This window comes from Thalassophryne amazonica, chromosome 1 (assembly GCF_902500255.1).
Source record: "Thalassophryne amazonica chromosome 1, fThaAma1.1, whole genome shotgun sequence".
NCBI lineage: Eukaryota > Metazoa > Chordata > Actinopteri > Batrachoidiformes > Batrachoididae > Thalassophryne > Thalassophryne amazonica.
The window spans coordinates 22,348,011-22,369,454 of record NC_047103.1 but is presented as its reverse complement, the minus strand read 5'-3'; the positions used below and the strand labels follow the sequence as shown (position 1 = coordinate 22,369,454).

Below are 21,444 nucleotides of genomic sequence, written 5' to 3'. Positions count from 1 at the left end.
TTGTAGAATAATGCTGAGCCAGATAATCGTAGTCATAGGTCGCTCAGTGGGGATGACTCAGCCTGCACCTGCAGCATTCGGTGTTAGTGATCAGGCCAGTAGCAAAAATATCAAACAAAACAGAAGTTTCCTTATCAAGGCTTACAGATGTTGTTGCTCTCATACATAGATATAGCTGCATTGTTTAACTGACGTTATGAGTGTTATGAGGATGTGTAATTTTGAACTCATCTGTTGAGCATTGACTCATTGTACAGCAAGTGTTGATGAACAGTAATTTTGTTTCATGGAGAAATAGACTTGGCTGATGTCTGTGAACCTGTACTGACCAATTCCAGTATCTAGTATGGTTAATTGATTCATTAAATTAATTGCAAAGTATTTTGCTATTGATTGATCATTTTGCTTTTTCCTTTTTAAATGTCCAAATTTTCAAATTCCGGCTCCTTTAATGTGAATATTTTTTTATTTCTTTGTTCTTTTCTGACAGTAGACGGAATACGAGGTCTGTCAATAAAATAACGGTCCTTTTTATTTTTTCAAAAACTATATGGATTTTATTCATATGTTTTTACGTCAGACATGGTTGAACCCTCGTGCACATGTGTGAGTTTTTCCATGCCTGTCAGTGACGTCATTCGCCTGTAAGCACGCCTTGGGAAGGAGTGGTCCCGCCCCCTCGTCGGATTTTCATTGTCTGGAAATGGCGGAATGAAAAGGACTTTTTTTCCATCAGAATTTTTTCAGAAGCTGTTAGAGACTGGCACCTGGAAACCATTCTAAAAATTTATCTGGCTTTCGGTTAAAATTTTACAGGCTTCACAGAGAATAACGTCTGTTACTACAGCTTTAAGGACCCCTTTAAGGACGCTCAGCGCCGCGCTCAAGGATACAGTGACCAATTTCATATTTATTTACTTTAAGACTCAATGAAATACATAGAAAGCCTGTAAAGCCTACTTTTACTACAAAATTCACAAGAGGTATTGATAAGGAATCGGATCGATAAGCAGAATCGATAATGGCATCGATGTCGATAAAATCTTATCAATACCCATCCCTAATCCTTTATATGTTTGAGTATTTTTTTGCTTGTAAAATAAATACTTTTCATGACAAAATACTTGAATGCAAGGTTGAAAGTTATCAGTAGAAGAGATGGTAATGCTTTACTGGTAAATTAACCAAAGGATAGTCAAATAATCAGAAAATAATCAAGAGACTAATAAAAATAATCATTAGATTAGATTGATTGATTAGAATTTGTAGCTCATTTATTTATTTATTTTTTTACTACCAATGGGACAAAAATATGGGCATGTAATGACATGGAACAAATAAAACTGACAAAACCTTTTTATGATGATGTGTGTTTACTTCAGTCATGCAAAATAAAGACTGTCATTGTGTTGACCATGTCCCTCTCAAGTCCAGCTTCCATCTCACCCAGGCTCCTTTATTTTCTTCTTTTTGGGTCCTCTCACTTCCATTTTCCTGAGCATATGGTTGCAATTACAACAAACCTAAAATTATTCACTCTATAGAATGACTGCGCCTCCTCTTTATTTCTTCATCGCTGTGCCAGTGATGCTGACTCCTGTCTCCCCCCCACGTCCTCTGTTCTCCTGCAGACATTCCTGAGATCCCCGAAAGCATTAAATTTTGCAGGGCCTTGGAGATTGCAGACTTCAGTGGAAACCCCCTTTCCAGGTAAGTGAGTAGAAACAGCCCTTTGCTAAATTCATCATCAGTCTGAGAATCTGTTGGAGGAGAGAAGCTGCACTCATTTTGAGACAAATTGAAAATTTTCCCTCACTGAGAACTGCAGTGTTTTTGGATGAACAAATGGCTGCAGGTGAACGTTGCTTTATGTGATCTTTGCTTTCTGAGCAAACATGAATTAAATGAAAGTGTCATGTTAATCTGCTAAGAGAGACTTTTAACTCCTGTGTAACTAGCAAATTAGTACTAACAATTGTTCATAAAGCAGTTGTTTTTCCTCAAACTTTCTGTATTGTACTCATTTGGCAACAAAAATCCAGAATCTTGAGAGAGGGTTTCTACCTTTTTTTTTTTTAAAGCTGCTCTTATAGAAGAGCTTTGGAACAGGTCAGAAGGTGCTGAGTATTTTACCAGACAGGAATTTCTTGAGGGCCAGTAGTCTGAATGAGTTAAGTGATACCATACGTTGTATAACCGAACTCTGCTTCTTTTTTTTCTTTCTTTCTTTTCTCTCTTCTCTCGTCTTTCTGCCTCAGTTTGCCGGACGGCTTCACTCAACTTCGGGCACTGGCTCACTTGGCACTCAATGATGTATCACTACAGGTTTTGCCGAATGATATTGGAAAGTATGTACACATGCACAAAGCCCCAAACTGTATTACAGCATGAGTGACTTATTAAAATAATTGTTCAGTTGATTTATTTTGTAACTAAATAGAAAATTTCAAATTTTATCGTGACAGTTTTGCAGCACAGTTTACTTATTAATAATTATGAGCACTCCCACGTGATAACAGATGGGATTATAATTATAATTTTGGGGGGGAAGTGTCAGAACACCCCGCCCACACACACACACACAAAAGAAAAAAAAAAAAAGCGCTACATTTGTTCACACTGCCAAATTGAAGCACTCAAACACACAAACGCAGTACATCATCAGAGTGAACATTTTTCTGGATGTGGGGTCCAAAGCAGCCGTTCTCTTGGCTCAGGGGCCACTGCTGTGCTTAGACAGATGGAGGAGCCACTCGCCATGCCAGCCAGCGCAGACAGACAGACCTGCCATCTGACTAAAGAACCCGCGACTCATCGGCCATCCCTTCCTCCCCCTGCATCCTCACTGCCATCTCCTGATCTTTCCTTCTTTCTGTTTGATTTACTTCCTTCTTTTTTCTGCTGCTTTTGTAGTCTGGCCAGCCTGGTGACGTTGGAGCTCAGGGAGAACCTACTGAAGTCTCTGCCTTCGTAAGTGTTTATCCCTTGGACATACATGTCTAAGCTGCCATTAGGGCTGAAGGAATATTTCTTGTTATTGTTTAGAATTCATAGTGAGGGCAGTGGTAAATGGTGATAAAAGACTGAATGGAGTCGTATGTATAGAAAATGTTGAGAGCACAGCGAAGATGTGCATGTACAAAACTGCAGTCGAGCTCAGACCAAAGACGTTTTAGAGTTGGAGATACTTTGATGTTGTGTGCTCTATCTCTAAAGCTGGCCGTATATTATATGACTGTCCATCTCTCTACATTATTGCACATTTCACAGACGGAGCATGAACACAACATATACTATATGTTGCTTACCTTATGTTACTGTATGTGCTTACCTTACCGCATGGACATACCTTATGTTGCGTCTGGGCTACTGTTTAACATATACACATGCATATAAATGATTTATGACAAAACAGAATGAATATAGAGTGAAATTAATGTACAAGATTGATCTGAAATGTCTGCATCATTTTCTGTTTGAATTTGCAAGCATAATTGTTCAAAACAAAAATTAAGTTTCATCTCACCTGGTGGAACACAGTATTCTGCCATGATTTACATGGTTGTGTTAAAAAAAAAACGAAAAAATTTAGTCCAGTACATTTTCCTCCTGTAACTCCTCAAGAAATCTCTTATGGGAACCATATATCAGAAAACTTTGAAACTACAGTTAGGTGACTGTTCCCTTCTCTTTTCCATCCTGCGTGCCTGCTGCTCCACAAAATGCAAGGCTCAGCTTCCATATCTTTGTTGCATTGTGGTCAAATTGATGGAGGCCATTGTTGCAGAAATACAGAATAGCCTGAGATAAATCTGCTGAATTGATGGCGGGGTGGGGGAAGCAACATGAGTGCATGCAAAACAGACTCGCTGGGCTGCAAAAGGTATGGGTTTTGCACTGGATATTAACAGGGTCTGCACCTGTGTTGCATCCCAATTTGCAGTAGCATGAACGCAACACAGACTTAAAGTATACGAGGTCTGTGAGAAAAGTATCCGACCTTTTTATTTTTTTCAAAAACCATATGGATTTGAATCACGTGTGATTGCATCAGCCAAGCTTGAACCTTCGTGCGCATGCGTGAGTTTTTTCACGCCTGTCGGTTGCATCATTCGCCTGTGAGCAGGCTTTGTGTGAGCACTGGTCCACCCCTCTTGTCGCTTTTTTATTGCGAATAAATGTCTGAACAATTTGGAGCTTTGCTGCATCAATTTTTTCCAGAAACTGTGAGAGATCTCCAGGTGGACACCATTCGGTAAATTAATATGGCTTTCAGGGACGATTTTATGGGGATTACACAGATTAAGGAGTGATCCAGACGGTTTAAAGACCGCCCACAACTGCTGAGAGCGCTCCGAGCGCCGATCGACAGGCTCCAACCCCACTGGAACAACCAGATAATTTCCAACGTGAAGGCTTTGTTGATCTGGGACCTCGTCTGACATTCACAAAAAGGCAGAAGGCGTGAACATCAGCACTTTTTTGGCACATTCCACTGTTACAGGAGTTTTTTTCATGGAAAGAAAAGCGGAGGGACGTGCCACGGAGCCATTCATTACGCGGCACAAAACCACCTCCGTGTTGGTCTCACAGGACGGCTTTCAGGTGGATTTCAGATGGCTGTCGGTTGCTTTTCAGTTGTGTGATTATCTAAGAAATTGAGCATGAGCTGGACATGCCCCAACATGTCCTGTGAGGCTTCATCACGGCGTTGCTTTGCGCCATGCGGCTCCACAGCGACGCGCGGAACTCCTCCGCACATCTGTCTCAATGTGCCAAAAAGGTGCTGATGTCCACGTCTTTTCACAATTCCTGTGCTAGTCAGACGACATACCGGATCAACACAGCGTCCAGTTTAGAAATGAACGGCACATTCCACTGTTACAGGAGTTTTTGTCATGGAAAGAGGAGCGGAGTTCCGCGCGTCGCGGTGGAGCTGCATCGTGCAAAGCAATGCCGTGATGAAGCCTCACAGGACATGTTGGGGCATGTCCAGCTCATGCTCAATTTCTCGGATAATCACACGACTGAAAAGTAACCGACAGCCGTCTGAAATCCACCTGAAAGCCGTCCTGTGAGACCAACACAGAGGTGGTTTTGTGCCGCGTAATGAACGGCTCCGTGGCGCGTCCCTCCGCTTTTCTTTCCATGAAAAAAAACTCCTGTAACAGTGGAATGTGCCGAAAAAGTGCTGATGTCCACACCTTCTGCCTTATTGTGAAAGTCAGACGACGTCCCGGATCAACAAAGCCTTCACGTTGGAAATGATCTGGTTGTTCCAGCGGGGTTGGAGCCTGTCGATCGGCGCTCGGAGCGCGGCGCGCTCTCAGCAGTTGTGGGCGGTCTTTAAACCGTCTGGATCACTGCTTAATCTGTGTAATGCCCATAAAATCGTCCCTGAAAGACATATTAATTTTCCGAACGGTGTCCACCTGGAGGTCTCTCACAGTTTCTGGAAAAAAATTGATGCGGCAAAGATCCAAATCGTTCAGACATTTATTCGCAATAAAAAAAACGACGAGAGGGGTGGACCAGTGCTCACACAAAGCCTGCTCACAGGCGAATGACGCAACCGACAGGCGTGAAAAACTCGCGCATGCGCACAAAGGTTCAAGCTTGGCTGATGCAACCAAACGTGATTCAAATCCATATGGTTTTTGAAAAAAATAAAAAGGTCAGATACTTTTCTCCCAGACCTCGTATTGTATGGCCAGTGGTCCCCCCCTAAAAATTGGTCTGCCCTGCCTCCACTGCACATGCGCATTTTGGAGCTCAGCCGCTCCTCTAAGACAGAGTCTCTTCACCCAAAGTGAAGTGGATGAATGAGGTTATTATTTTAAGCAGAAACTAGGTTGTTTTCAGCAGAAACAAGGCAATACTCGGTGACGCTTTGAAATGACTGATGCGCAGTGCACGCATCAGCTAGCAGCTTGTGTAGCCACGGTGCTCTGATTGCTTCTTTTGTCTTTTATGATGAAATAATGCTGAATTTATATGAAAATGATTGTTGTACAAAAGCTTCAGATATCTGTCGCTGAGACAGATGATGACTGGAGTGCAGTTTTAAGCAGAAATGAGGTGATAATCGGTGAACCACAGCTAATGGCACATGCGTCGTGAAGTCAGTGCGGACCAATTTTTAGGGGGGACTGTTTGGTTGGCGACACCGGCTTAATTTATCATGCTAATTATTGCATTTATGAATTTATCATATATTAAAGTTTCTCTTTATATTGTGCAGCTGCAACCACCAGGATAATGATCCTAAAATGCCACAGTAACTGTTTGTGCAGTTACGTCATCGTTTAGTGAATGGTGTTTGTTAAAGGGCTTGTGACATTAGCTGTAATCTTCATGAGAACATAAATAGACACTTTAGCTCGTATCTCACAACGCTTCAAGTGCAGCAGTTTGATGATAAAGTTTCACAGCAACATTCCAAAGCATGTGAGGACCTTTCTCAAAGTAACTAAAAAAAAAAAAAGAAGCAATGTGTGCCAAACAATACGTGCCAAACAGACTGTATGTGGAGGTGTGGTCATTCTTTGTGATTTACTGTGTGTTGTTGTATATGTATATTCAGGTCACTCTCTTTCCTGGTGAAACTGGAACAGCTGGACCTGGGCAGCAATGAACTGGACGTTTTGGTGAGTGGAAAATTACATTTAATCTAATTTACCCTGTTGTCGATTCTTCATGCTATAAAGACACATGCAAGTGAGACATTGTCTTCACAATTATGATGAGTCAAACCACAAATTTAGTTGTGCAAATGGCAGAGCCGGTCTGTGAGACCTCAAGCCTTGCATGCATTGAACCCCAGAGTGACTTGTGGTGCCGGTTTTAGGCTGGAAACGCCCACTTGCCTCAGTAGGACGGGGTAAATAATGCCTGATGCAAGGGTGGAGGCTGAGCAAACAAAACAGCTGACATCATGACACAACTTTGCCTCTGACGAAGCCAGCACTTTGTCGCCAAGCAGTAGAACTGCATTTATACATGTAAAGGTAGCATGGGGTAAAAGAGGTTATCACTCTGACCGCACAGCAAGGTCATGGGCTTATTTCCACCACTGCTAGTCCAGCTGTCATGAACCAAGGCAGTGCTTCTAGACCTGGGGTTGGTCTCCACGTGCTAAGCGGTGGCTGCTACTCCTTGTAGATGGATTGTGTTCAACTATAATTAATATGAAATAAGGCAGAGGACAAGATTTGTTTTGTGGAAGACTATAAAGGCTCATGTCTCTTATAATTAAATAATTAGTTATCCTCTTAAAAATGTCTTCTATTTACCTGTAAACAGCTAGTAGAATGGAAACTAATATATTTGCTTCAGTTGTTGGGTGCTTTGTTTAAAAGAATATCATGGACTTCCATGCTTCATACTTTCAACCTTTTCTTGCCCAACATATACCTCAGTTGATAAATTTGCTTGGCAAATCGAGAGTTGGGAGACACCAACACTTAGGCAGGAAATGTGTAATTACATAATGGCCCACTCACATGGCACACGACGATTCCTGAATGAAGGGAAAAAGTAAAAAAAGTCACAGTTCTTTGAGAAAAGGTGGACGAAAGCGCTTTATCACCAAACAGCCTGCGAAGCAAGAGCGCAAAAGGGACGAAAGAGGAAATTAACAAAACCAAAGCTAACGATCTCGACGCTTTAAACGAAACGCGCCTGGAGCCACAGCTGGAGCAGTGTGTGTCTGCATCTCTGAGTTCCAGGACTCGGTGCTGGAATGGCGCTCATAGCACCTGAGTCCTGGAGAAACTGTAAACGGAAGCTGTGGAGATCTGTGTGCACATCTGTGGACCCACCTGCTTTGGTTCCTTGTCCAGAACAAAAGAGGGATCATTTCCTTCATCATCATAATCCACACTGTCTGAAGACATGCTGCGCGCTCCGTCTTGCTCCCATTTAAAAAAATGAATACATTTTAAAAATGGTGTGCCGTGGTCGCTGATCTATCACTGTATTATATTTTAAGCCATCTATATTGATTTATAACAGAAAACTGTCAAAAGGGGGAATAAATATAAGTGTAAAGATGATTGAATATATCAGAGCAGTAAATTAATCAGTGCGTGTGAACGCGCATTGACTCACGTGCGATTATTGCAGCCAGCTGCAGCTGATCCATAACGTGAATTCTGCCTTCCAGAACAGCTCTTTATATAATCTTTTAAATTATCTACCCGTTGCCACATGTACAGAAGAGCTGGATTATCATTCCTACACTCTATATTATTATTATATTATTATATTTATTATAAAAATAATAAGCACACGCAGCAGCTGCTGCTGCTGCTAATGCTGCAGTCATGTACAGTCAGAAATTACACAACTTTTTTGTTGTTTCAAATTCAGGAGTTGCTTGTGGCAAAATAATTAATTGTATCCACACAAAAGATTAATTCTTCCCTATATAAGGTGCCTGAGCGCATTGAACCTGACTCTGTACCCAGATAAAAAATCCAAGCAAACCAAGCTGAGTTTGCCCTGTAATTTCTGATGGTACATGAATGCAGCAGCAGCCTCGATGCTCACAAACCGGCTTCTGCACTGTGTGAAACCACTCAGCTGCTCCAACGAAGTCAAATTAAACAATAACATTACAAAAACTAAACAAATGATTAAAAAACATCAAGAACAACAGCAAAACGACACGGACAAATTGAGGTTTTCGTTGCCCTTCGTTCAGATTTTTCAACAGTTTAAAAATCCTGATGAAGCACCAGCTGCAGGAATGAAACTGCGCAAAGATTAAACAATGCCAACAAAAGTCCAGATTTCTTGTTTCGTCAGGGCTTCATTGCCCTTCGTTAAGTGCCGTGTGACTGGGCCATAAACCACGACTGGGTAAAGCAGAAGTACGCCTCGCTGGGGTTTCCAAGGGCAAGATGGAGAATTAACTGGTTTAGATTCCACAGTTTTCTCACTTTACAAAGTGAATTTGTTTTCAGCAGTAATTAATCACATTCCATCTTCTTTGTAACCGTGGCTTAACATCATTCCATCCCTCTTAGCCGGACACGCTCGGTGCTCTTCCCAACCTGCGGGAGCTGTGGCTGGACCGGAACCAGTTGTCCTCATTACCACCCGTAAGTGAGATTATAAATACAAGTGGTGTTATTTTTTGCTGCCCTGTGAACCTGCTTAATACATATCATTTAGCTCTTGTTAACCAATTTCTTCCTGTCTTCAGGTATGTTGTTAGGATTTTCCCTCTGTGCTTCTTTATCGGTGGCGTTCATGTCTTTGTGGGTGTGTAGGAGTTGGGAAACCTCCGGCGACTGGTGTGTCTGGATGTGTCAGAGAACCGTCTGGAGGAGCTTCCCTCTGAAATAAATGGCCTCCTGGCTCTCACTGACCTGCTGCTCACACAGAATGTGCTGGAAATCATCCCAGATGGCATAGGTCAGAAATACAATGGAGGAAAATGAGCAAAAAGGCATTCTAAAGCATTGCTGGAAATGTGAAATAATAATAAGTATGGTAAATAATGAACATGCATTTAACAAAAGGCACATTACAAAAGAGTGATATTTGGCTTTAATTTTTACAACAGCAAATCAAAAAGTTAAGGCATTGCCATGTAAAAATTTGAAACATTAATTGCAATTACACTGCAATTACATTAGTCATGTAATTGCTGTTAGGTATGTCCTGTGCTTTTTTTTTGTTTTGTTTTTTTTAGCTACATGCATGTACTAGTTAGAATAGTGTGTGTCCAAGACCATGGCATGATCGCAGAGGGTGGTCAATCTTGTCCTTGCCACAGTATATCTACCCAACTGAAATCAGTCAGAAACCCCTTTTCGTGCTGATGGATGGGGTGGCGGTGGGTGTAGGGAAGAAACCAACACCAAAATTAAAGGATTGCAGCCTTTAAAATAACCTAATACATTGCCACTCAAGACCAGTTGGCATTAGACAGGTTGGGTGATGGATCCAAAGACATCTCTTTGACTTGGCACAGTGTGGTCAGCCGACCTCGTGTTACCAAGGAGACGACTCATGGAAGCCACAAAGATGCCCCGTGACACCTGCATAAACAGCACATTTTGGCTGTTGCTTGTTAGTAACATCTGTGTGATGGAGTGGCACAGAGAAGTAATTTAGCTTGGGATTATTAGTTATTTGTGATAATGTAGCAGCTTGTTTTGAATTGAAAATATGTCAAAGTCCCATGAGATGTGTACTTTTTGACTTATTTATGAAAATCACAGTTTAAATTGCATTAAAAGAGTGATAAAATATATATATTAAAACATATACACCAAATATAAAACTTGCACACACGCTCATCTTCATCCGCTTATCCAAGATGGGTCGTGGGGGGGCTAGAGCCTGACCCAGCAGTCATGGACTTGAGACAGGGTACACCCTGAACAGAACACCAGTCTGTCAAATATAAAACTATATACTGAATATCAAAGATATTAAACTCTAAAAGTCAATTTCTCTGACAGTAAGACAGAAATAAGGCTAATTATAGTCGACTTGACGCTTTTTTATTCAAGTCTTTTTAGTCACTGTTTTGTTTGCTAAATAAGAGCAATGCTGCCCTCTACTGGAAAAATAATGCCAATGAATAGTGGCACAGGCGTTGACATGACTCAGTGAACCAATACATGAAGGCTGAATTATCAAACATTATTCATAAGATGCGTGGAAAGTCACACATGAGATTAGAGCACAGCATTTTTGCCATTAGTCAAAATAATTCTGTTTGAGAGTGTTCATGGCTCTTGAGGAGTGTTTGTTTCCAGGCTGCCTGAAGCAGCTGTCCATCCTGAAGGTGGACCAGAACAGACTGACCCACCTGACTGATTCCATAGGAGACTGTGAAAATCTAACAGAACTCATCCTAACAGAGAACCTGTTGCAGGTAGGAAATGAAGAACCCCTTGTACCTCCACGGACATAAATGTCCAAGTAGTAATTTCTGTGGTTTATTCATTATTTCACTGGTTAATTATTATTATTTTTGTTTCTGCCTTCAAAAGTCACTTCCTCGTTCACTGGGCAAGCTGAAGAAACTGACCAACTTGAATGTAGACCGTAACCGATTAAGCAGTGTACCCAAAGAGCTGGGTGGCTGTGCCAGCCTCAACGTTCTCTCGCTGAGAGATAACCGCCTGGGCAAACTGCCTTCTGAGCTTGCAGACGCCACGGAGCTGCACGTGCTTGATGTGGCTGGGAACAGGTAATCTGAACTCAACACACCTTTTTAGATTAATGTTAAAGATGGCTTTCAGTCATGAATTACAAGCATCAAACACAGAAAACCAATAACAACAAGAGGGAGCACTCAAGTAGTGAAAAAACTTGTTTTACATGTTTGAGTCATGCATATTATTTCTTGGTGATTCAGAGATACCGTAATGCATGACTCGTAATGCGGCCTTGACATTTGATCACTTCTGTCCACAGTTGAACTAATTTGTCCTCAACTAACACAGATCCTTTCAAGCACGTTTAATCCAGATCGACTTCAACGGTAACGACCTTGACTTTGGTGTGTCAGGGTCACTCAAAGTCAGAGGTCATGGGATTAGTAGAAAGTTGAAATGACTTCATGTTAGTGTTGACTAGTATGCAAATATGTGTATTTAACTACAACCCCAATTCCAGTGAAGTTGGGACGTTGTGTAAAATGTAAATAAAACAGAATACAATGATTTACAAATCCTCTTCAACCTATATTTAATTGAATACACCACAAAGACAAGATATTTAATGTTCAAACTGATAAACTTTATTGTTTTTGTGCAAATATTTGCTCATTTTGAAATGGATGCCTGCAACATGTTTCAAAAAAGCTGGGACAGTTGTATGTTTACCACTGTGTTACGTCACCTTTCCTTCTAACAACACTCAATAGGCGTTTGGGAACTGTCGTATTTTGTGCTTCATAATGCGCCACACATTTTCAATGGGCGACAGGTTTGGACTGCAGGCAGGCCAGTCTAGTACCCACACTCTTTTACTACAAAGCCACACTCTTGTAACACGTGCAGAATTTGACTTGGCATTGTCTTGCTGAAATAAGCAGGGACGTCCCTGAAAAAGACGTTGCTTGGGTGGCAGCATGTGTTGCTCCAAAACCTGGATGTACCTTTCAGCATTGATGGTGCCATCACAGATGTGTAAGTTGCCCATGCCATGGGTACTAACACACCCCCATACCATCACAGATGCTAGCTTTTGAACTTTGTGCTGGTAACAATCTGGATGGTCTTTTTCCTCTTTTGTCCGGAGGACACAATGTCCATGATTTCCAAAAAATAATTTGAAATGTGGACTCATCAGACCACAGCACACTTTTCCACTTTGTGTCTGTCCATTTCAAATGAGCTCAGGCCCAGAGAAGGCAGCAGCGTTTCTGGATGTTGTTGATGTATGGCTTTTGCTTTGCATGGTAGAGTTTTAACTTGCACTTGTAGTTGTAGCGACGAACTGTGTTAACTGACAATGGTTTTCTGAAGTGTTCCTGAGCCCATGCGGTAAGATCCTTTACACAGTGATGTCTGTTTTTAATGCAGTACCGTCTGAGGGATCGAAGGTCACGGGTATTCAATGTTGGTTTTCGGCTTTGGCGCTTACGTGTAGAAAGTTCTCCAGATTCTGATTATATTATGGACGGTAGATGATGGAATCCCTAAATTCCTTGCAACTAAACATTGAGAAACATTGTTCTTATACTATTGGACTATTTTTTTTTCACAGTTGTTCACAAATTGATGATCCTCGTCCCATCTTTGCTTGTGAACATCTGAGCCTTTCTGGGATGCTCCTTTTATACCCAATCATGACACTTACCTGTTTCCAAGCAGGTGTTCTTTGAGCATTCATCAACTTTTCCAGTCTTTTGTTGCCCCGTCCCAACTTTTTTGAAACGTGTTGCAGGCATCCATTTCAAAATGAGCAAATATTTGCATAAAAACAATAATGTTTATCAGTTTGAACATTAAATATCTTGTCTTTGTGGTGTATTCAATTGAACATAGGTTGAAGAGCATTTGCAAATCATTGTATTCTGTTTTTATTTACATTTTACACAATGTCCCAACTTCATTGGAATTGGGGTTGTAGTAGGGGTGTGAATCTTTCAGTATCTTGGAATTCAATTCCAATTCATGGGGTCACAGTTAAATTCAAAATCGATTTTCAATTCAAAATAATTTTCAATACAAAAATCAATTTTCGATTCAGAATCAATTCAGTACATAAAGCTGCTAATTTCAGGATCTACTCAAGTGTGCTAAGAAAGGTGGTGTGGCAAATGATGCCATGAAAGCAAAGTGTGTCTAGTTTTATATTTGAAAAAGGCAATGTAAACAAAACTAAATCGATGACTAAAGGTATTCATTTTTGACAGCACTATAAGTGTGCAGGTCTTTTGAAATGAAACAGGTGATGGATCTATTTATTCTTTTTTGCATGTTCAGAACTGACTGGAGGTTTGTTAAAGTGATGCATTGTGTGCTGGTCGACTCCTAGTTTTGCCGCTGTGGTTGTTGGACTTCTTTCAGCTTGGCGTGATGATGTGGTAAATGCGCCAAGCATTTGTTGTGTTTCCAAAATGCTTGACCTTCATTTTTCAGAGCTTGCATATTGAATTGGTCATATGAAACTCCTTACTTGCCCAGGACATTGTAGAAGCCAAAGTGTGCCCAAATGCTTATTTTTAACGTTGACGGAGCAGTAGGCCTTTCACGACTGCAAATTTTTTTGGGTGATATATTGCCTCAGAAAATATCATGAAAAAAATGCAAGCACATCTTTTCTAAGAGAAATAAATTTTTAATTACCAAGAGTATTCAATATTGTGATTGAAAATTGAGGGGCAAAACAAATTCCTAAATCAGTGTTTCTTATTTCAAAAAGGGGTGTGGGCCATCAGTTTCTGTTGAATCACTAGATGGAGGACCGGGGAGATCCGCTCATTCACTGCCTGTTGTCAGAGCGCTGCCATCTTGGTTAGCGTCTGACAACCAGACATAAATAAAAATCAGTGTGGGCATGATCAATGTTTTCAAGAGAGTTTCATCATCATCATCATCATCTATTTTATTTGAGCAGAGGATAAGAAATGCAGAAAACAGAAAAAAACAGAAAAACAATTTAACAATAAATTAAACAATAAATTAAATTTACTATTAACTCAGGTCATTATATCTGCTCAAAAAGGAGTGGGAGGAAGAAAACTTATTTAATCCCACCCCTTTATTCAAATTTAACATAAAGTACATAGCTGCTTCCTGTCAATTAGACAGAAAATTAAGAAAATAATACATTTAAATACTTGTAATTTCCCACAATAGATACCAACAGCGGCAAGAAAACAATACCAATATGATAAACAAGCAACAAAGCACATACCAACAATGGTAAGAGATCAACGATACCACTTACGGCAAAGAAAACAAACATATGATGCACATACCAACAATGGTAAGAAAACAACAATACCAGTTACGGTAAGGAAACAAACATATAAAAGACATACCAACAATGATAAGAGAGCAACAATACCAATTACGATAAAGAACCAAACATATGAAGGAAAGAAACATATAATGCACAAACCAACAATTGTGATACAGAGCCATGAGCCATGAATGTAAAATGGCTTTTATTGTTGAGTCTCAATCATTCTATACCGATCCCAGACCCTCTGTTTATAATGTGACTTGAATTCATGAATATTTTGGCATTGCTTGAGTTTGACGTCCAAACCATTGCATAACTTTGCTCCACATACAGACACACAAAAAATTTTTTTCGGGTGGTTCTAACTTTTAATAATGTGAATTTAGCAAAACCTCTAAGATTATGAGCACACTCTTTGACTGAGAAGAACTTTTGAATGTTACTTGGCAGTGACTTATTAAATACCTTGAATAGAATCTGTAATGTAGAATATTTTACAAGATCATGAAATTTAAGTAATTTTGATTGCATAAAAAGATTATTGCTATGTTCTAAAAATCCAGCTTTATGTATGATCCTTATTGCTCGTTTTTGTAATATAAATAGTGGTTGTATTGAACATTGATAATTGTTACCCCACACTTCAACACAATATGTTAAGTATGGGAGAACTAAGGAGCAATATAATGTACGGAGTGCATTATGATCAAGAAATTGCTTTACCTTATTCATAATAGAGAGTCTTTTTGAAATTTTCGTTTTTATGTGTTTTAAGCTTTTTCTAAGTCCACAAACACACAATGTAACTCTTTCTGTCCTTCTCTGTACTTTTCCAACAGTATTCTCAGAGCACACTTTGCATCTGTAGTGCTCTTTCTCGGCATGAAACCATATTGCTGCTCACAGATCTTCACCTGTTTGCTAAGCCTAGCTTCTACTACTCTTTCCCATAACTTCATGCTGTGGCTGATCAGCTTTATGCCTCTGTAGTTACTGTAGCTCTGCACATCACCCTTGTTCTTGAAAATAGGAACCAGCACACTTCGTCTCCACTCCTCAGGCATCCTCTCACTTTCCAAGATTTTATTAAACAATCTGGTTAGAAACTCTACTGCCATCTCTCCTAGACATTTCCATGCCTCCATTTGAATGTCATCTGGACCAACTGCCTTTCCACTCTTCATCCTCTTCATAGCAGCCCTCACTTCTTCCTTGCTAATCTCTTTTACTTCCTGATTTACTCTCACCACATCATCCAGCCTTTTCTCTCGCTCATTTTCTTTATTCATCAACTCTTCAAAAATATTCCCTTCACCTTCTCAGCACACACTCCTCACTTGTTAGCACATTACCATGTGCATCTTTTACCACCCTAACCTGCTGCACATCCTTTCCAGCTCTGTCCCTTTGTCTGGCCAATCGGTACAAGTCCTTTTCTCCTTCCTTACTATTCAACTTCTTGTACAGCTCGCAATATGCCTTTTCCTTTGCTTTTGCCACTTCTCTTCTCGCCTTACGCCGCATCTCCTTGTACTCCTGTCTACTTTCTTCATCTCTCCGAGTATCCCAAAAGTTTTTCGCCAACCTCTTTCTCCTTATGCTTTCCTGGACCTCTTCATTCCACCACCAAGTCTCCTTGTCTTCCTTCCACTGTCCAGATGTCATACCCAGTACTGCCCTAGCTGTCTCCCTCACCAGATCTGCAGTACTTTTCCAGTTGTCCAAAATTACTTCCCCTCCAACTAGTGCTTCTCTCACCTGCTCGCTAAATTTCACACAAGTCTTCCTCCTTCAGCTTCCACCATCTGATCCTTTGTTGAGCTCTCACTCTCTTCTTCTTCTTTACCTCTAAAGTCATCCTACAACAACCATCCTATGCTGTCTAGTGACACTCTCTCCTGCTACCACCTTACAGTCTGTGATTTCTTTTAGCTTGTATCTCCTATAAAGAATGTAGTCCACCTGTGTGCACCTTCCTCCACTCTTATATGTTACCCTGTGCTCCTCCCTTTTCTTAAAGTAGGTATTCACCACAGCCATTTCCATCCTTTTTGCAAAATCAACTACCATCTGTCCTTTCCCATTCCTATCCTTGATACCATATCTACCCATTACTTCCTCATCACCTCTGTTCCCTTCACCAACATGCCCATTGAAGTTTGCTCCTATCACCACTCTTTCATGCTTGGGCACACTCTCCACCACCTCATCTAACACACTCCAGAAATCTTCTTTCTCTTTCATCTCACAACCTACCTGTGGGGCATATGCACTGATGATATTCATCATCACCCCTTCAATTTCCAACTTCACACTCATCACCCTGTCAGACACTTGCTTAACCTCCAACACACTTTTAACATACTCTTCCTTTAAAATGACCCCAACACCATTTCTCTTCCTGTCCTCACCATGGTACAACAACTTGTACCCACCGCCGATGCTCCTGCTCTTACTTCCCTTCCGCTTGGTCTCTTGCACACACAATATGTCTACCTTTCTCCTCTCCATCATATCAGCCAGCTCTCTCCCTTTACCAGTCATACTACCAACATTCAAAGTCCCCACTCTCATTTCCACCCTTCTAGTTTTCTTCTTCTCCCGCTGTTCGTGGCAACGTTTTCCTCCTCTTCTTCGTCGTCTTCGCCCAGCAGTAGCCCAATTTCCACCGGCACCCTGTTGGGCAATAGCACCGGTGGCGGACGTTGTTAACCCGGGCCGCGACCGATCCGGTATGGGAATTCGATTCTGAGTCTGCATAGTTGGGTTGGCTTGTTTTACGCCAGATGCCCTTCCTGACGCAACCCTCCTCATTTATCCGGGCTTGGGACCGGCACTCAGAATGTACTGGCTGCACACCCCATGTGGCTGAGTTGACATTCGGATTTGTAATTTCCCATTTTCACGTATTGGACCCTATCTGTAAGATAACTTTTTATCCAATTTCCTGCGACTCCTCTGATACCATAATTCTCTAATTTGTTGATTAAAATTGAATGGTTAATTGTATCAAATGTTTTTTTAAGATCAATGAATATTCCAGCAGCATATCTTTTTCTGTCCAATGCATTAGTGATTTCTTCTATTGCCTCAATAATAGCCATTGAAGTGGTTCTTTTCTTTCTAAAGCCATATTGACCTTCGTTTATTAACTGATATTTTTCTATGAATTTTTCCAAACGAGAGTCAAACAATTTTTCTAGGATTTTTGAAAACTGTGGGAGTAAAGAAATTGGTCTATAATTGGTAAAAATATGTTTATTGTCATTTTTGTACAGTGGTATAACTTTTGCAATTTTCATTTTTTTCGGAACACATCCAGTTTGGAATGACAAATTACAGATATAGGTCAGAGGTTTTGAGATGTTGTTTATGACTTTTTTGACTAATACCATGTCTATATCGTGACAGTCTGTAGATAGTTTGTTTCTGCATTTATTAACAATGTCTTTTATTTCCTGTTCATTTGTTGCTGAAAGAAAAATTGAATTTATGTTTCTATTTATGGTTTCATTGGACTGCTGAATTCCTGGATTTGGGATTTCAGCTGCCAAGTCGGGGCCAACATGTACAAAAAATGTATTAAAACCATTTACTATATTGTTCATGTTGTAATCATGAACATTTTTATCAATACAATAATCTGGATAACTTATATTGGAAGATCCTGGTTTAATTAAGTTATTCAAAATGTTCCAAGTTTCTTTAATGTTTTTTATTTTTTTGTAAAATTTCATTATAGTACAACTTTTTACTTATTCGGATGACTTCTGTTAATTTATTTTTATATACTTTATATCTTATTTCAGCTTCTTTTGTTTTTGAATTAATAAATTTTTTATAAAGGCTGTTTTTCTTTTTGCAGGCTTTTAATATTCCTTTGGTTAGCCAAGGACATTTATTGTATCTTTTATTTTTATAGTATTCTTTAAGGGGACAATGTTTATTATACAACGTACAGAAAATTTCTATGAAATTGTTATATGCACCATCTACATCTGACTCACTGTAGACTGTGTTCCAGTCTTGTGTATTTAAACTGCTGTTGAAGGCATTTATTGTTTCTTCTGTTCTTATTCGTTTATGGACTACTTCTCTGTCATGTTTAGTTTTTTAAAGTCACAGTCATAAACAATAAAAACAGGTAAGTGATCAGTGATATCACATATGAACAGGCCACTTATAACTTGATTTTCAATAATATTCGTAAAGATATTATCGATTATTGTGGCACTGTGAGATGTTATTCTGCTTGGTTTTGTAATTGCTGGATATAGGGACATACTATACATTGTGTCAGAAAAAGCATCTATTGATTTCTGTTTTTCAGGATTCAAAAGATCTATGTTAAAATCCCCACAGACAAATATGTTTTTAGTACTTATTTCAGAAAACATTTTTTCCATTTGTTCATTAAAAATGTCAATACTTGAACCAGGTGACCGATATACACAACTTACAATAATGTTTTTTCTCTTTTTGTTGTATATTTCGACTGTCAGACATTCCATTACTCCATCTATTGTTACTGACATACTTTCTACAACCGTAAACTGAATTGTTTTATGAATATATAATGCAACACCACCTCCTGTTTTGTTTTTCCTGTTTACATAATGCAACTCATAATCATCTAAATCAAAATCAGTACCTTTTTCCTTTTGTAACCAGGATTCTGATATAGCAATAATACTAAATGGTGATATAAACTGTTGCAAATATTCCTTTATAGAATTAAAATTAGTGTACAAACTTCGGCTGTTGAAATGTATGATTGACAATTTGTCGTCCGAAGTCATGACATTTGTATACTGGTCTTGTGTATAGTAATCACAGTTCATATTTATTGAAACAAGAAGGTTGTTGACCGGGTCAGTTTCATTTTCCTGGTCTTGTGTGTTGTGCTCAGTATATTTAAATGTTTCCAGTTCCTTTTTGTTTAAATTGTAAGATTCTCTGTAGCAGATCTGTATCTTTGTTGTTCCTTGGTGTGGATGTGTTTGTTGTAATGTTCATGGTGGTGTATAGCGTCTCACGTTGTTACCTTTATCTTTCAGTTGTATTTGTCAAGCTCTTCTATATTTCTCACCACCATAGCTTTTGCTTCTTCTGGTGTACCATTCAGTTTGATGAGAATCTTACAATTTGTTACCCACGTTTGCCGGATTCTTTACTGTTTCTTTAGGTATCTTGCTTTCTTGGCTATATCAGCATTCTTTTTGGTTAAGTGATCGTTCATGAATACATTTGTTCCTTTTAGTTTGAATCTTTGCTTCAAGAGTGCCCTTTTGTTTCTTCTGTTGGCAAATCTTACGATGACGGTTGGTCTCTCTCCGGTTTGTCTCAGTGTGTGACACGCCTCAATGTGCTCCAGGTCCAGCTCTATCCCTCTACTCTTGAGGTAGGATGCCACCTGTTGCTCCACAGAGAGCATCTCCTGCTCACTGGGCTCCTCACCATCGCCGACAACCGCACGCGCGTAGGAGCGCGGCTTGATTGGGATTCCTGAGATGACCACGTCGTTCATACGGGAATGTTGCTCCAGTTCCTCCACTCGCTGCTCCAGCTCTGTGATGCGCCGGCTTTTCTCCTCATTCTGGAGGCGCAGCTGTTTAACCTCCTACAAAAGTTCCAAGAGCTGTGCTGCGTTTTGACAGCAGACACATCCTCAGCCAGGGAGTCAAGTGACTCTTTCAAGTCTCCGTAGTTGGATTTGGGCGGCATCTTGTTGATAACTCCAACCTCGTAGCGTAGCGTTTACTCCATGAGAGTTGTGTGCTACAGCGAAATGCGTCCGTGCGAAAACAATTCAACAACCAGATGATCCAGTTTCACAGGGAGTTTCACAGTGAGTTTCACAAGGAATCTGCTTTTTCCGTGCTGTTACATTTATTCAAACTCGGCCCCAAATTTGTACAGCCACTATTTGTCCAAATACAGAAGAGAATCAGACTATTTATATAATAGATTTGAATTCATTTGTTTGTCCCAGTCCAGATAGGAAAATAATAACATCAGTTTGTCAAACACACTATGTCTGCCACAACACGAGACACTAGTCTGATCCTTCATTAATTTCATTATGAAGTTAAGTTAAAGATGGGAAATAATCAGGGGTGAAAGTAAGTGTTGCACGCTTGCATCATATTAAAGATATTAATATTAAAGACTGCACTTAACCCACCTGTGGTGCCGCTTTTACAGAGTGCTTCTTCGCGAAAATATTAAAATAAATAAATAAATAAATAAAATGAAACAGCCACGCCAGCCCAGGTGAAAGTAAGATTGTTCAATAATTTCTGGACAAAGTTGAAAGAAATCTGAAAACACTTCACTGGAATATTCAATATCGTAGTGGCTGTCCCTCATTGCCGAGGATGATGGTCTCCTAGTTGTTGGCATGGACTCTTAGGTGACTTAGGAGTCCCAGTCGCGTAGCGCACTGCCTCCCGCAAGTTGGACAGGTGGTAGTTGGTAAGAGTTTCTGCCTGTTGGAGTCTTGAAGTCGCTTTTTTCTTCTTCTTTTCTCTTTTGTGTAGGAGATCCTAGCCTCTTCGAAGGCCTGAGTGCCAAGGTGAATGGCGGATCTCCATTTTGGGCGATCTTTGGCTGCAGTTTCCCAGGTGTTCCAGTTGATGTTGCAATTCTTCAGGTTTAGTTTGAGCAGATCTTTGTATCGCTTCTTCTGTCCTCCCCTGGTTCGGTGGCCCATTTCCAGTTCGGAGTAGAAGACTTGCTTCGGCAGCCGGTTCTCATTCATCCGGACTACGTGGCCTGTCCAGCGAAGTTGGCTTTTGATGACAAGAGATTCAATGCTAGACAGTTTGGCATCTTCAAGGATGATAACGTTTGTTCTGTAGTCCTCCCAGGTGATGTGGACGATACCTCTCGTGCAGTGTTGGTGGAAGCGTTCCAGCGCTTTGATCTGGCGACGGTAGGTGGTCCACGTTTCCGAGCCATACAGAAGAGTTGGGATGACGATAGCCCTGTAGACTCTGATCT

General features: G+C 40.3%; 1 protein-coding gene across 1 annotated transcript in view; it reads left to right on the top strand.

Moving 5' to 3' along the window:
- Positions 1 to 21,444, top strand: part of scrib (scribble planar cell polarity protein) — a 218,711-nt gene that overhangs the window by 128,914 nt on the left and 68,353 nt on the right. The window contains 8 exon segments of the mRNA XM_034167047.1: positions 1,632 to 1,710; positions 2,259 to 2,348; positions 2,914 to 2,970; positions 6,584 to 6,647; positions 9,030 to 9,104; positions 9,276 to 9,420; positions 10,776 to 10,894; positions 11,013 to 11,212. Coding sequence (XP_034022938.1) covers positions 1,632 to 1,710; positions 2,259 to 2,348; positions 2,914 to 2,970; positions 6,584 to 6,647; positions 9,030 to 9,104; positions 9,276 to 9,420; positions 10,776 to 10,894; positions 11,013 to 11,212 — 829 coding nt within the window.